Raw genomic sequence first — 18,453 nt, forward strand, 5'->3', positions numbered from 1 at the left:
TTCCACGTTGGCGCCGGAATCCCTGGTGTTGCGTCGCACTACACTCCTTCACCAACAACCTTCACGTGGCCTTCATCTCCTACTGGTTCGATAACCTTGGTTTCTTTCTGAGGGAAAACTTACTGCTGTGCGCATCACACCTTCCTCTTGGGGTTCCCAACGGACGTGTGCATCACGCGCCATCACCACAATCGGGCAGCACCTCCGTACTAGGTCACACGTACGGTGTTGATGAACACGACGTCCTCCTCCCCGTTCCAGCGGGCAGCGGAAGTAGTAGATCCTCCTCGGAATCCCGGCAGCACGACGGCGTGGTGACGGTGGTGGTGGAGAACTCCGACAGGGCTTCGCCTATGCGTTGCGGGAGTTGTATGTGGAGGAGGGGCGCTAGGGTTTGGGGAGAGGGGGGTCTTGGGCGCCGGCCTCAAGGGGTGCGGCCAAGGTGGGAGGCTTGAGTGGCCGGCCCCCTCCCCTTGCTCCTCATTATATAGGTGGAACCCCCAAGTGTTGGACTACAAGTCTTCGAATAAGACCCCAACCCAAAACTTCCCATATGGTGGGAAACCTACTCACGGGGGGAGTCCTACTCAAGGTGGGACTCCCACCTTTCTTTGAGGTGGGGTGGCCGGCCACCTTAGGTGGAGTCCACCTGGGACTCCTCCCCCTTAGGGTTGGCCGGCCATGCTAGTGGAGTCCCTCCGGGACTCCACCTTCCATAGTGATTTCTTCCGGACTTTTCTAGAACCTTCCATAAATGCACCGGATCATTTTCAAACTTATAAAATGACTTCCTATATATGAATCTTATTCTCCGGACCATTCGGAACTCCTCGTGATGTCCTGGATAACATCCGAGACTCCGAACAAAACTTCGAACTCCATTCCATATTCCATATCTACTTAAACGACATCAAACCTTAAGTGTGTCACCCTACGGTTCGCGAACTATGTAGACATGGTTGAGACCTCTCTCCGACCAATAACCAATAGTGGGATCTGGAGATCCATAATGGCTCCCACATATTCAACGATGACTTAGTGATCGAATGAACCATTTACATACGATACCGATTCCTTTTGTCACGCGATATTTTACTTGTCCGAGGTTTGATCATCGGTATCTCTATACCTCGTTCAACCTCGTCTCATGACAAGTACTCTTTACTCATACCGTGGTATGTGGTCTCTTATGAACCTTTCATATGCTTGCAAGCTAATTAGACGACATTCCACCGAGAGGGCCCAGAGTATAGCTATCCGTCATCGGGATGGACAAATCCCATTGTTGATCCATATGCCTCAACTCATACTTTCCGAATACTTAATCCCACCTTTATAACCACCCATTTACGCAGTGGCGGTTTGATGTAATCAAAGTACCCTTCCGGTATAAATGATTTACATGATCTCATGGTCGAAGGACTAAGTAACTATGTATCGAAAGCTTATAGCAAATGAACTTAATGACGTGATCTTATGCTACGCTTAATTGGGTGTGTCCATTACATCATTCACATAATGATATAACCTTGTTATTAATAACATCCAATGTTCATGATCATGAAACTATGATCATCTATTAATCAACAAGCTAGTTATACAAGAGGCTTACTATGGACTCCTTGTTGTTTACATAACACACATGTATCAATGTTTCGGTTAATACAATTATAGCATGGTATATAAACATTTATCATAAACACAAAGATATATAATAACCACTTTATTATTGCCTCTTGGGCATATCTCCAACATCCTCTTCACCTGGACAGCATTGACACCATGGTAATTACTACCGGCAGTCATCCCAAATAGGGATGGCAATGGGTACCCATGACCCGCGTACCCGCCGGGTAAAAACCCAATAGTGGTACGGGTATGGAAAAAATATTACCCATGGGTTTGTAAATGGGAAAATATCATACCAATCGGGTAGAGTGGGTACGGGTATGGGATCATAGAACCCATGCCCATGTACCCATGTACCCATCTAAAATTAACAAGTGAGCTATTATAATGTTTTAAACTACTTAATTTTCCCTATTCATGCCTTCATGTTGCTAGGATAAATCTCACGCTTTCCGGTCTCATAATCGTTGGTAGATTAGTGAGGATTAGATCCCTATTTAGGATCGCTTCACCTCCTATCATATTTTTTTGAAGAATTTGATGTGTTGTAAGAGCGGGTATTTTTGCCCGCGGTTACCCATTTACCCTGTAGGGTGACGGGCATGGAAAAAGCTTGTACCCATTGACGGGTATGGGTACGGGTGATGGGTAAGATTAAATATGATGGGTACGGGTATGGGATGGCTCTACCCGTACCCATACCCTGCGGGTGCCATCCCTAATCCCAATAACACTGGTTACTACTCCCTCTGTCTCAGTTCATAGGGCTTACGCGTATCCCTAGGTCGTAAATTTGACAATAATAATGCAAGATATGTATTACAAAATATATATCATTAGATAGCTTAGATGTTCTACTTTCTAATGATATAATTTTATATTATATACTTAATATTATGTTGACCAAATTAACAACCTAAGAGCATCTCCATCGGCGACCCCGATAGCGATTTGGAGGCCAGGAGCGAAAATGGGCTCACACCGGCGCCGACGATTTTTGGAGCCCAATAGAAACGCCGGTAACCCCGTGCCGGCCCCTTGGCCAAGGGCATGAATCGGGCGCGTCGGCGCCTCGCGAGGTTGGAAATTTTGGGCGTGGGAGCCGCCTGTCAGTGATGCCAGGGCGCCGCGCGAGATATTTTACCGCCACGACATAGCGCGGGAAATTCTCCCACCGCGACACCGTGCGGGAGATTTCGCGCGTCGCCGACGGTCCATATTATCCCTCCTCCCACGCCTCATTGGTGCAAAAACCCTAGAAAAATAGCACAATGTTCGATTCGTGGGACGAGGCGGCGCTAGAGGCGTCCGTAGAAGTCAGGGAGGCGGACCCGCAGCTCGTAGAGTACGAGGCGTGGGAGGAGGTGGCGCGGCTGGAGTTCCTGGAGGCGCGGTGGCGACCATATATGCCTATGTCACGAACGAGCAGCAGGGCTAGGAGGCGCAGCATCGGGAGCGCGAGGAGGCGCGACGGCTGCGGGAGACGCGGCAGGAGGCGGTGCGGCAGGGCCAGGAGGTGGAGCGGCGGCAGCGGGAGGAGGCAGAGCGGCTGGAGTTCCTGGAGGCGCGGTGGCGGCGGGAGGAGCTGAGCCAACGCCGGTGGGAGGCGCACCAACAGAAGGGGTGGGAGGAGCTTGCGCTGCGGCCGTTGCAGCGGGAGGAGACGCGACGTCAGGATGAATTCTGCGAGCGGCGGCGTTTGGCGGAGATGCAGCTCCGCCTACAGAGGCAGGAGTTGGATCACCGTCGGCGATGGGAGGACCTGGAGCGGCAGCTGCGTCAGGAGGCGGTGGCCGGAGAGAGAGCTGCCTACTTGACGTTCGTGGCGGAGAGAGCAGGGGATCATCGACGGAGGAGCAGCGAAAAAAGGAGGGGAGAGAGCACCGAAGAGAATGGTGGGCGATCGTCCACCTTCATAGAGCCAGATGGCCAGTAGGTAATATGCTAGAGATGAAGCAGGTTTCATATGTCATCCGGGGTCGAGGAGTGAATAATGTTTACTCGGATTTAGCCGAAAATATTATTCATTCCTCGATCCCGAATGACATTAAAATAAAACTCAAGTAAAAATATTTATTTTTTTTAAAAAAAATCTATTGGAGCCGTCGTTTGGGACGCTTGTGTGGGAACAACTCCCCAAATAGAGGATGCAGTGTCAGCGTCTCCTATACGAAGGTGCCGGTGTCTCTATCGGGGACTATTTGGGGGACCTGGGAGGAAGGTAGTAGTTGATGGTGATGCTGCTAAATTGATCTTGGTAACCCGGTTGGGTAGTGCGGCGCCCACAGAGAAGAGAAGAGACGGAGTATGGTGAGCACACGGCGTACGGCAGGTAGAGATGTGGCCGGCTGGGGTAGGTGGGTCAAACTCCCCAACCGAGAATGACCGGTGGGCCCGTCCAAAACCTCCCACACCTCAGCACCACACCTACCCGCACCCAATCAATTCTCCTTCTCTTCCTCCCTCCTACTCTCTGCTCCGAGAGATCCAAACCACTCTCTTCTTCCCCTACCTCCCTCTCTGCTCTTCTTCGGAGACAAGAAGATGTCGTCGTCGTCCAAGGTGTTCACCCTCGAGGAGGTCGCCAAGCACAGCTCCAAGGACGACTGCTGGCTCGTCATCGGCGGCAAGGTCCCTCCTTTCTCGTTCTCTTCCTCTTTCTCTTCCTTCCTCCCCTGCTCAGCGAGATCCGGAGCCTCCCTCGCTTTCGCTTTCTTGGGAATCTCCGCCAGGCGGATCGCGTGCTGTGCGGATCAATTAACACTTGCGTCCTACGACCTTCGTCATAAGAATTGTTCGTATCACAATTGCTCCTGATCTGGGCTTCTCTTTTCAACTGTATAAATCCATTAGGAATATCTGTTCGCGCTTGTCTACTCCATGGATTTTAGATCCAGGGAGCTCTCTCCGGGTGCAGTTCCGGCCTTTGCATGTCAATTTCTTTTTGTTTCTTATTATATACAGTATATAAACCTCAATTGCCGGTCAACTGCACAGTATATCATCACAAAGATATTAGGAAATATGTATATATAGTATATGCTGCAGTGAGATAAGAATCTTATAATTCCCAGCACTTGATTCTGCTAGCGTCGTCTTCATCTCTGTAGCCGCTGGTTAGAGGCACCTATGCATAGAACGCCTGTCCTTGTTTACTCGCGAGATATTATTGGAACAACTGAAGCGCTCCTAGTTCAGTTTAGTAGCTGGAACCGGCGATGCAGTCCAGTTTTCTTCACGAGATATCATGCAACATAATGCACTTCCTTTTTATTTATTTGTTTTTATTGGGTTATTACACAGCGCAGACCTGTTTCATCCTCACTTTTCTGTTGACATGAATTATTACCCTGCTTATAGTAGTGAATGTTTGATTGACAACCGCGCGATTACATCCTGGTCAGTGTTTCTGCTGCACTAATAGTACCGTTTGGTACTATGTCATCTTCCTGGGGCCAGCTTTTGTTTTTCCATCCAGAGAAGATGTTGACGCGGCCACAATGTTTGCTAGGATAATTCCAAAAGCCAGGCATTGCAATCTAAGTGTGTAGTTATTGTGTTGATGTTCTCTTGCAAATTACATACACGTTCAAGTTGAAAATGTCTATTCCAGTTTCCACAGAACCCAAACTCACTCAAGAATTTTGTTGCTCTATAGGTGTACAATGTGACCAAGTTCCTCGATGACCACCCTGGAGGCGACGACGTCCTGCTCTCCTCAACTGGTACTTGCCTTTCCCCATGATTCTTTGGTAAACAAGGGTATGCCATTTCAGCTTACAAAGCCCCATTCGAATTGCAGCCAAGGATGCGACCGACGACTTTGAGGACGTAGGGCACAGCACGACCGCACGGGCGATGATGGATGAGTACTACGTTGGCGAGATCGATGCGACCACGATACCCACTAAGGTGAAGTACGCGCCTCCCAAGCAGCCGCACTACAACCAGGACAAGACCCCTGAGTTCGTCATCAAGATCCTCCAGTTCCTGGTCCCCCTCGCCATACTCGGCCTGGCTGTCGCCGTACGGATCTACACCAAGTCGGAGTCTGCCTAGAATTGTTTATCAGTCTTTACTATGGATATTCTACACCGAGTCGGAATCTGCTTAGTACAGTCTGTCGAAAGATGGTGAACTGAATAAGTTTAGTGGGGATTGCATGCATATTTTGTACCATCGTGGAAATTTGGGAACTGGTTCAAAGACATCCACTGGTAATTCGTGACTTGAAACTGATAGATATCTGGGTATATTTTCCCATCTTGCTGATGATTGTTATTCTTATTTGATGTGATTCGTCTAATTTTGGTACTGTATATGTTTCTTTTGCTGGATGTTGTCACGCTAAATGATGTGTCCATGCTAAAATGTGTAGTATTATTTTGGCAATAGCAAGCTACATCTTTCACAGAAGCAAAAAAAGCAGCACCCCAACAATTCACGGATTTACATTGGCAGCCATAGCTCAGAAGTGTGACACTTTTCATAGAGGCTCCGCGTGTCATACGCACATTCTCAGTCATGCTGAAACAGATGCTGCTGCTCAGTGCTAACATTCAGTACAAGATGCAAGGTGAATGGATCTGACGACGTTCCTTGCTTTGGGGCACCGTATTAGACGTCCTTTCCATCTTGCTACGCATCGTCCACATATAGACGACGAGGCCACGACGTCTAAATTGAACCGCGAGAAAATGTATTTTTTTGTTGCTTGATTAGGTATCCATCCGGCATTACGAGCCACCTCCACAACGAGTTGTTATGGATATAAACTTTGGGTGTGTTTGGTAGCCTACAGATGGTCCGGTCAGGCCTAATTTGGACGAAAATCGGGAGTTTGGTTACCTGGATGCTTTGCTGGGTTGCACTAGCGCGAAGCCTAAAGCACCCGCGGCCAGGCCCAGCGACAATGGCCGATTCGGTAGTTTCTAGTGAGCCACTCCGTGCGCTTAGGCGATGCAAAAGACAGAGCTCCCTGATCAGTGCAGCTGACGATGGCGCGGCCAGGAGATGATGTGCATCGAAAAAGGGGATGGGTGAAATTCCGTCACCTCCTGTCGAAACCCACCTCATTCTTCACTCAGTGATCACCACCAAAACCACAACGCACATTTTCCCCCTTCGAGTCTTACCAGTCAGTGCCTCACATCCTCCGTTGAGAGCGGCCGACAGTACTACCTCATCGTCGTCGAGCTGTCCGTCTGGACAACGAAGTTGCCATGCCAAGCTGGAATGACAGCGAGAGTTTGACCCCGTCGCCCTCCTACTGGATGGTTTAAAATCCCCCAATTTAGTTGTAGGGTTAGGGTTCATTAGCAATTTGGGATTTTCTGCTAGAGATGAGTGTCATAAACTCCAATCTGTTGCAGTTTCGTGTGTATTAGGCCTTCCCGACATTGACTATGCTCCGGACTTCTTTGAAGACAACTCATTCTTTGGCATAGCACGCGATTGGAGGTGTGCCGCATGCACAAGCTTGAGCCTATTAGGTGTGTTGCATTTGAAGGAAGCAACACTAGCCTGTGCAAAATGTAAGCCTTAGAATTTAGCTTTCTCGGTTATCGGCAAATTCATGCTTACTTTGCATTGCCCGCACATTCGAACATTGTTCATCGTAGCCATATATAACCAGGTTGTGTTGTTATGTGCGGGAGGTAGAGAACTATATAGATTTATGGGTTGGGTGGATCAAGATGGCCGTTGGCAGCAAAAAAATGGTCTCAGAAGACTTTGGGGAATGTATCATGACTGCATCAGAGCAAGGATCTCCGAGAGGGTCGATAATGCAAAGTTGGTGAAGGAGATAGTTGCTAAGAAGAGCAAGATTGATAAGAACTACAATAGTCTTGTTGTTGAAGTGAAGAAAATGATGGATGATGCTGCGAAAAGGGCTGTGAAGGAGAACTTGGCCTGTACTAAGGATAATACTTCAACTGTTGAGAAGGAGTTGGGGGAGATAGAGAGGAAGTAGTTAAAAAATGAGATTCATATGCTCAAGCAAGTGCAGAAATCTCAAGCCGAGATTATGAAGGTGAGACGGAATAACTGGAATCATGAAATTGAGATTAAGTTCAAAAGAATCAAGCTAATCTATAAGAAGTGATTCGACTATCTCACTTTTTAGTTTGTAGTTGTAGAGTTAGAACTTTTGCTCAAGCTGTTACGTAGAAAGATTTTGCTTATGCTGTAAATTAATGGTAAGCTCACCAAATGTGGTACATGCTGATCGTAACAGGTCTATAGTACCCAAACAAGATTATTTTGTATTGCAAGAACCAAACAGAAGATATACAGCCTACCAAACAAGTGCGGATAGTGGACAAATCAATACAGTACGAGCCATTTTCATGCATGCTATCAGACGGGTTGTAAAAGATGGCTAATTTCTACCCAGCCATGCCCACCCAGCGTTGCTAGATCTGGCCAAGAAAATTGTGCAGCCTACCAAACGCATTCTATTATTTCTCCTTGCATCCCACACCTGAGCTGCTGTCTTTCACAGTAAAAATTCTCACGGCAACCCTGGAGATAGTGAAGTACATATAAGAATACTAGAAAGAAAAGTGCCTGTCCGTTGTCAGTCTAAAACAATTCAATATGTGCTCACAAATCTACAAAACAATATGATGTCATTTTTAGCACTCAAAATTTCCTATATTCAACTTGGTTTTTGGTTTGTAGAATTTTGAAATATTTTAGGTTTGTTTTAAATTTATCTTCCTTGTTGCAACACATATCAATCCTCTCAATACAGAAATAAAAACTCAACATTCGGACCTTCCTCCGGCACACCATCGACAAACGTGGGAGCCGGCTATGGGAGAGAGGACGGGGTTAGGGACAAAGGCAGGGGATTTGTATATGGTCAGTCGCAAGAGGGCCTTGCAAGGCGCAGAGGTCGGTGCGGCGGTTAGGAGCGACGCCGGGGATGTGACGCTTTACGTGAGTTAATTCACAGAAAATCGATGTGCGGAAATACAATGTTGGGTCGCCCGTCTTGGCCACCACCACCTCGAAACTACCGACCTTGCCCTATCCCGAATGCATCCTCTCTCCCTCGTCCGCTCAATCACCTATTTCCATCGCCCGACACTGTGACATTCTCTCCCTCGTATCTCACACACGGCCGCCACACCTTCCCAGCTCCACCCGGCTGGACTGCCACGTGCTATGCCTCGCTGTCATCATCATCGTTTACGGGCTATCGCCACAACTAATTGTCATGTACACAAACTTTGTTCTTTCTCCTTGCAAGGCACGACTGAGTCCTTTCACGGAAACAAAATCTCGCGGCAACCCTCGAGACAATGAAGTACATATAAGATTAATCGTACAACACGAAATTTTAAAATCTCAAAACATCAATTATTATTATGACGTAGTTAATCAATATAAATAGTTTTGGTTGTAAAGATAACTTCATAGGAAAGACAAATCATGTTGAACATTTCTGAATTCGCATTCGAATTTGTGTCCCACCATTATGGTGGAATTACACAATGATTGTGATAATTTCAAAAAAATGAACTGCAACAAATAAAGAACTAACACACAAATTTAAATATCAATACATAGTGAAAAATCAATTATTGGCCCATGATCAATAAACCTTAACATCACAATTCAAACCATGAAGATAGCTTTATAATGATTGAAAGTAAAACTGAAGATTCCTGACCACGAATATAGTTTTTATCTCTACTATTAAGAGCAAACTGGTGAATGCCTGGTGTCACATTTTCAGGATAGACAATAATACCCCCCAACGTCCAAAAATTACAAACAACATGCCACCCCGCACTCCCTCCAATCCTCTCCTAAAAACGCTCTCACCTTTTTGTAATCCCAAACGCATACCATAATCCGCTCATCTCCCCCGGAGTGTTTTTTTCTCGTTGCAAACTAACCTCAACGGGAGAGATATAAGGAAGACTTATCTCACACGACTTGGCATCTAACAAACTCTATCTGATTCTAAAAATCTTTACTATTAAAGTGAAACATGTAAATGCCTGGTGTCACACATAGAAGAAATTACAACCAACATGCCACTCAACATACCATCGGGCATCGGTCCTCACCTCTCCTCATGCCTAAAAACATGCGATTATCCCCTTCGTCAAACTGGATCAGAATTTGGACCTACAAAAATGCGACTACGCACACACATCTCAACAAACCGCTCACTTTCGCATCTAGGTGGTCAAAGCCTCGGAGGAGACTCCGGCATGCAGTTGCATCCAGCCCCGCACTCTCCGGCGTCCGCGACGCTCTCGCAGCCGTCCAGTCCTCGTTCATGTCTTTCATGTAGCTCAAGCAGGTGGGTGCGCATGGTCACAGAAGAGGCTAAAGTAGACCTAGAACAAGGTGGCAGCGCTGTGATCCTACATGTACGTACTCTTTGTGCCGAAGAGGAGACTACGCGGCTCCTCGTCTGTAACACCCCAAATTTCAAAACAAAGAGAAAATGAATTTCCTTTTTCCAAAAATGAGAACCAACAAAAACTTTTCTTACTTTGGATGCTATGCATAGTGCTCATACCTAATACTTGTGTTTTGCCATGATGAGTGTTATTATGCTTATGTGATAAACCCTAAAACCCTAAAGTAATCAAGTGAAGATCACAAACCCAATAAAATAAAAGAGAAAGAAATCAAATAAGAAAAACCCTAAACCTTGATCTTCTCAAATACAAATGAATCTATTTTGAGAAATCAAAATAAAGAAAAAGACATATATAGGCATATAGCCCTAATAGGTAAATCTTGAACCCTACCTTTATTATTTTTGCTAAATGGTGATGAACCATTGTGAACCCCAATTAACCTCATACTCTCTTGTCACAAATCTTTGAAAAACCAAAATAAGAAGAGGTGATTTTAAATAAGAAAAAGGGACATATGCAAGCCCATGGCTACTTTGTGTAAAAACTAAAACTTTGTTTGCTTACCTTGTGTAGATGATTGGAAATACCTCAACACACTCAACCAAGTACTCCTCAACCAATTCAAGTGAGAAGAAAAATGAAATCCAACATATGCATAGAGGCATATGTGGCACTTAGCCAAATTATCAAATCTTGACCTAGCCACCCCCATTGTCCTAAAATGGTTTGAACCTTTCACTCAACTTATTCTAACACCAAATAAACCTCACCCTTGTCAAAGTGAGGCCAAGGAAAATAAAAGAATAAATAGTTAGAAATTCACAAAAACCCTCACATATGGTTTATGCCATTTTTCCAAATATTTGACCTAGACCAATTTGGCCTTCACCAAGAGTTGAATAGGGATACCAAACACTTATTACAACTTTTGGAATCAAAGAAACACAATTCAAATGAATTTCAAACTCAAAATTGGCTCACATACAATAATGGTCAAATCTGTCTTTTATAATCTGGTCACTACTTTGAGCCTTTGTATCTCAAGATTCTCAAACTAAACTTCCTCAATTCTTTGCATGTCATCTAAGAGTACATCAAGATGAACAACTTTTGTAAAGACCATCATGCCAAATTCATTTTGGATCACAAACTATGCTCATGTAAAGTTGAGACTTTTTGTTAGGTGGAACAATCTCACACTTAGTAAATTTCGAAAATCTTTGAATTGGACACTTCCACCACCACCTCTCATTCTCTCTGGTCATGTACAACTCAACCAAATACAACTTTTCCAAATCTTGCAACCTTGTGAACTCATTTGAATTTGGGCAATTATTGTAAATTTTCAAATAGGGAACAATTCAACCCTAGTTCAAATAGTGTTCTACACCACCCTAACCTGCCCCAAACGACTCCACTTTGCTCCCTGGTCCCCTCTATCTCTAAACATGCACAGCACCCTAGAGGAGGAGGCCAAACTTTGCATAGACATGGCCATGTCGGCCATGGACACCACGTCGAGCCAACCCTCCATTTCTTCTTCTCTGGCCACGGCCACCGTGTCCAGTACCTCCACCTCACCTCCCTACACCTGCCTATGCACGCCATTGTCGAGGAGGACGCCGACACGCCCCGGCATTCGCGCGCCCAGATCGCCCAGCCATGCCGATGACGTCGCGCCGTACACGCGCGGACGCCACTGGCCACGCGTTGCCTCGCCGTACTCCGCCGTACCCCGACCGCCTCCGCTCGCCAGGGTACTCGCCACGACACGTGGAGCGCGCCGGACACGCTCGCGTCACCTGCCTGTACCCGCCGTCGCCGGAGAGGACGATTCCGCCCGCCACGGCCGCGTCAGTACACGCGCGCGTGCGACCAACGTACACCCTACCCTACCGCGCCGTTGACGCTCACTGGACCGCCTAGCCGTCGCCTACCTCCCGCGCTCCTTTCTCGCTCCTTCGCCGCGGTGGACCGGCGACTTCGCCGTTGACCTCGCCCGCGCCCCGCGGCACCTCGCGCCATCTATAAATAGCACGCTCCCGGGCCAAACTGAGCACGCCATCTCGTCTCCCCCATCCTCCGAGCCGCCTCGTCCACTCCACTCGCCGCATTGCTCACCGCGAGCGCGCCCAATTGCAGCCCCGATCGATCGATCGCGCCGCGGAAGCTCAGGTGCATCGCCGTCGACCGGAGCCTCCCCGAGAGACGCCACGCGCTGCGGGCTTCTTCCTCGTCCTCGACAACGTCGCACGCACCATCGCCACCGCTCGCCGGAGCCCTCGGCTCGCCGCTCGACCCCCGTGCCTCGCCGCGCCGGTGAGCTCCTCTCGTCGGAGGACGACGACGATCGTGCGCCGCACGATCGCGTTCTAATCCAACGGTTGTCCACGATCCCCGTACCGATTCGGCGTTAGTGAGCCGCCGACAGGCGGGTCCCGCGCTGTCGGGCAGCCCACGCGTCCGTGGACCGTGGTGGGCTGGGCAGGCTGTTAGTTAATTTGAATCTGGCCCGTTAGATTCATTTCCCGCTCGGCCCTATTTAATTCAAACTCGATTTTCAACATTTCCAAATAATCTCAATACTGGCCCTGTGTTTGAAATTCAATAGAATCTGTTTGGCTTGGCCAAATTTAGCAAACTTTATATGGTTGAAAAGCTACTGAAAAGATCTACAAAACCCCACTGGTCCCACTTCCAAATCTTGTGTAGAATTAATGTGACAAAAATAACAAGTCAGAGACTTCTACCACTTCAAATAATTATTAAAAATCAACCAAAATAGTTATTTAAGTAATTCCAACTCTCATAGCTCACTTTTGACTTACACTAATTGTTTCTGCAACAATATGCCATGCTTACTTTGAATGATCATGGCCTAGCTTAATTAAAGAACTATATGGCTATTTCTAGTCAAAGATATTGTCCAAAACTATTAATAAATCACTTGGGAGTTTTTCTCTCATTTAAATCTTGTCATGAACAATTCAAAATGAGGTAGAGACTCTGGTCATATATGTCTCATATGAATTGTTGATGATATTAAATCACCTCAATAGTAGTTGTTAACTTAGTTACAACTATGTGTTAAATCATATGAGAGGTATTCCTCTCATTTAAATCTTGGTCTCAAGTAATTCAACATGAGGTAGTGACCATGGTCTATAAAATCTCATATTGAGTTATTTGGTGACATTAAATCACTACCATGTTAGTATTAAATTGCATGAGGTATGGAACCTCATTTAAATCATATTCTCAGATGATAAGTATGAAGAGGTTGACTTTGGTCAATCTAGGTCATATCTTATTCATAAGAGAAATTAAATCTTAATAAGATAATGAGAGGAAATTATTTCTCTAAGTAATTAAAAGTAACACCTAAGTTAGTATGAGAGGAAATTATTTTTTTTAAATAAGAAAACAACACACCTATCCACTTAATAGTAATGTGTGATGCTAGTTTAATTTGTGTAAAGTATATGAGGTGTTTCACTTCATTTAAATCTTGTCCCAAGTACTTTCATATGAAGTTTGGACCCCTGGTCAAATGCTCTCATATGAAATATTTGGAGATTTTAAATCATTTGTAGAAGTGTTAAATAGTATGAGGTATCTCTACCTCATTTAAATCATTTTCTCAAATGATGATGATGAATGGTTGACTTAGGACAACCTGAATTCATGAGTAATTGTTTGAGAAATTAAATCTTAAAGAAGATTCAATGAGAGGAAATTATTCCTCAAGAACTATATGGAAACTATCATGTACATATGAAATGAGAGGAAATTATTTTTCCTCAAGCAAGACCACCAATGCACCAAATTGTATTAATTGTGTGAATAGAATAGTTTGTGTGAATACATGTGATCTTTAGAATAGCCAATGAATTGTTTGGTGATTGTACCCCGTATTTCGTATTTTAGACGCTAGTACCGAGGAGTATCAAGAGGAGGAGGAAGTCTACTTTCAAGGAGAAGAAGACCACTTTGATCACCTCAACCACCAAGGCAAGCTATACTCTTGCAAGCTAACACCTTTGCAAGTTCTATTGTTGCAAGATAATACTCTTGCAAAGTGCAAAGCTCACCATGAGCAAGGCATTACTCCCTTTAATTTATGCTTATGATCCTATGTCCCAGTTTTACCTTACAAGCTTTATTTACTTTTGTTTTATCAAAGTACCTTTTGATTCATGATTCACTGGGTTAGTATTGGATTAGTACAAGAGTATCAAAGTTAGCCTAGAAGCAAAGCAAATTACTTAGCACCCCTCATACCTAGCTGCTAGTGCTAAATTGAAATTGGCTATTCTCGATGGGAACTTGTGAAATGAAATAACTTTGAAAACCTTGGAATGATGAGTCATTCTATTGAAAGATTTTGAAGGTGAATATGACTTGTGAATGACTTGGTGAATTTTACCAAAACTGATGGTTGGGTTCGGATGCGATACCATTCCAATTTTACAAGTACCCCCACAGTACCTGATATGGGTAGGGCTTAACTGGAAGTTTATGTATCTTAGTATGGGTTCCCTCTAAACAAGCGTCATAGGGGTTATGCCAAGGGCTGCCTCCCAAGAGATATGAAATGATGTGATATGACGTGAATATGAGGTGAATGTCCGGCCCAAGCCCTGTGCAGTTCCCGAGCCGACGTTTGTCTTCACCGGGAGGCCAAGCTCATGGGGAGAGATGCCTATACTAGGGTATGTAAGTGAAAGGTTATGGTTGGTAGTCCGCACACGGAGTGTGATAAATCAGGGCCGATTAACCACGACGGATTATTGCAAATATTGTGGCACAAGTGTACGACCTCTGCAGAGTGTAGAACTATTCGAATAGCCGCGTCCACGGTTAAGGACGGTTGGAAAGGCCATACTGTTCCGTCATCAGAATTTTTCAAAAATGTGACATAGGAAGGGTGGCTTGTGATTTGAACTTGAAATGGTGACTTTGACTTGAAACACAATTGAGTTGTGGGAATGACACTAATGTTCCCACTTGAGTTAGTTAGCACATGAAGAGTTGTTTACTAAAATGTTTGTGAACTAAAATTGGCTTTATGCAAAAGAAACTAGAGCTTAGCATCCCCCTTACTAGAAATGTTAGTACTTACATTAGTATTAGTTTGCGAGTACTTTGAAGTACTCACGGCTTTGTCCCCGGCTATTCAAATGGCCGGACTATGAAGAGGAACAGCAAGTATGAAGAGGATGGACAGCAGGACGCCTACGACAACTAGGACTACTCCCGACGTCAAGCGTTGGCCTGTGGACTAGAGAGTCCCTTATCTTTACGCTTCCGCTATGTATTTGTGATGTGTGTTGAAACAATAGTTCAACTATTATTGTAATATTGGATCATGTGATCTATTTGTAAGACGACTATGATATGTAATGAATGATGACTTATGATATTCAACTCGTTATGTCTCGCAACAACAATATTCCCGGGATTGCGATGTATGGCATAACAGGCATCTGGACTTAAAAATCCGGGTGTTGACAAGTTGGTATCAGAGCCATTGTTTGACCTTAGGAGACCCTAGTTAGAATGGACGTCTGAAAAACTTAGTTTCAAAAACCAATGAAGTGAATATTTGTAAAAACTTGTTCTTACTCTTATCCTTGAGATATTTTTCAAAAAATGAGAAATTTATACTCTGCTTTCTTTACAAGCCTACCTAAAACTTTGCACACTTGATTACTCCTTTAACTTACTTATCCTAATTGCTCACAGATGAAGTACCAGTGGGAGATCTATCAGTTTGGTCCCGGAGGCGACCTAAAGTTCGAAAAGGATTTGAAGCAACTAGTGGAATATCTAGGACACCCGTATCCCGAGTTCTTCGGAATACCCCTCAACAACCACTTCGGAGAACCACCTCGGTGGGACGTTTCTACCGATCTACGAAGGAAGCTTGGAGCCCCGGTATGGGAAACCATCCGGTTTTCCGTAACGGGAAACACTTGGGAGGAAGGACTAGTCAGAGCTATGCAAGAAGCAATTTTCCGTCTGTGTGGACAAAATGAGAACAAGATCAAGAACACTCGTTTCATCTACTACCCAAGACATGACTCCATGGGAAGACCGATGACCATGCCCCCGCACAAGGAGAGGAACCACTATGTAACACACCAGGACTTCAGGCTGTACAAAACCCGCAGGGATTTGGACAACGCCCTCGCCTCTCGCCAAGCACATCACCCGTGAAGACGAAGAATCCACCCGGAAGAGTAGTATCACCCCAGCACTTAAGTAGGTGTGAGTTGTATCAGGATCCCCTTGTATCGTAGAGCGAATGAATGGTTCTTCAAACCAACGGTGTGTTAGATTTGTAATGTGTGATGTTTGGTATGAATGAAAAAGTGTTGTTGGTTTTTACCCCCTCAACACTACTCAATTTTCAAGTTTTGAACTTGTGAAACTTTAATTCAAACAAACCGTAGAAATTTCCCTCTTATCTTATCATCTACTCCGATACTCAGATGGCCCCACCAACCCGCAGCGCCACCCAAGACGCCATGATGCAGATGCTAGAGATGATGATGGCCGACCGAGAAGCCGAGAGAGCTGAACGCCGAGCCAACATTGCTGCACCTGCAGCTGATTGCTCGAACAACAATGGCCATGGAAACCACGACCACCCTGGGTCAAAACTGAAGAACTTTCAAAACACCAACCCATCTATTTTCAGCAAGACCGAAGAGCCCCTCGATGCAGATGACTGGCTCCAGACAATGGAGAACAACCTCGAAGTTGCGCAAGTTGAAGCCACCGAGAAAGTACTGTTCGCCACCCACTACATGTCAGGACCTGCACGAGCCTGGTGGACCAGCGCCCGCGCAATGAATGCTGGACAGATGATGACATGGGAAGACTTCAAGCTGAAATTCAGCAAGTATCACGTGCCCCAAGGACTGATCAAGATGATGAGAGACGAGTTCCGCGAACTCAAGCAAGGCAGAATGTCTGTGGTGGAATACCGCGACCGGTTTCTTACCCTGTCAAGGTACGCCCCGGACGAGACCGACACCAACGAGAAAAGGAAGGAGAGATTTCTGAACGGATTGCACGACGAGATGCAAACTGTGTTAGTGAACATTCCGTTCGCCGACTTAGAAGCCCTAGTGGACTCAGCCATACAGATGGAAGGAAAGCTGCATCAGGCCAATGAGAACCGCAAGCGCAGGATGATGAACCAGAGTGGACCCCACCATACCCAGAAGTACCGCAACAACTCCTCTGGAGGATTCACCCCAAGACACAACAAGCCCCCTGCTCAGAGTTATCGCCCCAACTACACCAGCAACAACGGAGGACCCCCGAAGCCTGGAGGTAACAACAACAACAGCCACCACAACAACAACAACCCCAACAGCAAAAATGGGACCAACAACAACACCAACACTGGCCCGAGGACTGGAAGCAATGCCATCCCCGTCACCTCGAAGGACAAGTCAACTGTCAACTGCTATGAATGTGGAGTTGTGGGTCACTACTCCAATGAGTGCCCCAAGAAGCTCGCCAAGATTGCCGGCAACACCGTTGCACCTGCTCAGAACCAACGCCGCTTTGCCGCAAGAAAGAACCAGAACAACAACGGCCGCTACTACAACATGACTGCCACCGAAGCCCAAGAAGCACCTCAGGCCATGCCAAGTATGTCTTCCTGTTAAATCATATCGCCCAATCTCTCTTAGGAACCTAACTTTTCTTAAAATCTCGGGACGAGATTTGTTTAAGGGGAAGGGTTTGTAACACCCCAAATTTCAAAACAAAGAGAAAATGAATTTCCTTTTTCCAAAAATGAGAACCAACAAAAACTTTTCTTACTTTGGATGCTATGTCTAGTGCTCATACATAATAATTGTGTTTTGTCATGATGTGTGTTATTATGCTTATGTGGTAAACCCTAAAACCCTAAAGTAATCAAGTGAATATCACAAACCCAATAAAATAAAAAGAGAGAGAAATCAAATAAGAAAAACCCTAAACCTTGATCTTCTCAAATACAAATGGATCTATTTTGAGAAACCAAAATAAAGAAAAAGACATATATAGGCATATAAGCTCTAATAGGTAAATCTTGAACCCTACCTTTAGTATTTTTGCTAAATGGTGGTGAACCATTGTGAACCCCACAAAACCCTAGACCTCATACTCTCTTGTCACAAATCTTTGAAAAACCAAAATAAGAAGAGGTGATATTAAATAAGAAAAAGGGACATATGCAAGCCCATGGCTACTTTGTGTAAAAACTAAAACTTGGTTTGCTTACCTTGTATAGATGATTGGAAATACCTCAACACACTCAACCAGGTACTTACTCAACCAATTTAAGTGAGAATCAAAATAAAATCCATCTTATGCATAAAGGCATATGTGGCACTTAGCCAAATTATCAAATCTTGACCTAGCCACCTCC

The 18,453-nt window shown here is 45.3% G+C and overlaps 1 protein-coding gene across 1 annotated transcript; it reads left to right on the top strand.

The window, feature by feature from the left end:
• The first annotated feature begins 4,059 nt into the window (after nt 1–4,059).
• LOC124664862 (cytochrome b5-like) lies at nt 4,060–5,921 on the top strand. Its single transcript, XM_047202287.1, has 3 exons — nt 4,060–4,260; nt 5,288–5,354; nt 5,432–5,921. The coding sequence occupies exons 1-3, from the start codon at nt 4,174–4,176 to the stop codon at nt 5,686–5,688; spliced, it is 411 nt and encodes a 136-aa protein (XP_047058243.1). The 5' UTR covers nt 4,060–4,173; the 3' UTR covers nt 5,689–5,921.
• Nucleotides 5,922–18,453: the final 12,532 nt, after the last annotated feature.

Source organism: Lolium rigidum, chromosome 6, assembly GCF_022539505.1.
Source record: "Lolium rigidum isolate FL_2022 chromosome 6, APGP_CSIRO_Lrig_0.1, whole genome shotgun sequence".
In the NCBI taxonomy this organism is placed as follows: Eukaryota; Viridiplantae; Streptophyta; class Magnoliopsida; order Poales; family Poaceae; genus Lolium; species Lolium rigidum.

Bases quoted from the DNA above. Each gene is read 5' to 3' on its own strand.
- LOC124664862 (XM_047202287.1), top strand. From the start codon at position 4,174: ATGTCGTCGTCGTCCAAGGTGTTCACCCTCGAGGAGGTCGCCAAGCAC. The intron at 4,261-5,287 runs GTCCCTCCTTTC...GTTGCTCTATAG, and splicing joins GGCTCGTCATCGGCGGCAAG to GTGTACAATGTGACCAAGTT. The intron at 5,355-5,431 runs GTACTTGCCTTT...TTCGAATTGCAG, and splicing joins CGTCCTGCTCTCCTCAACTG to CCAAGGATGCGACCGACGAC.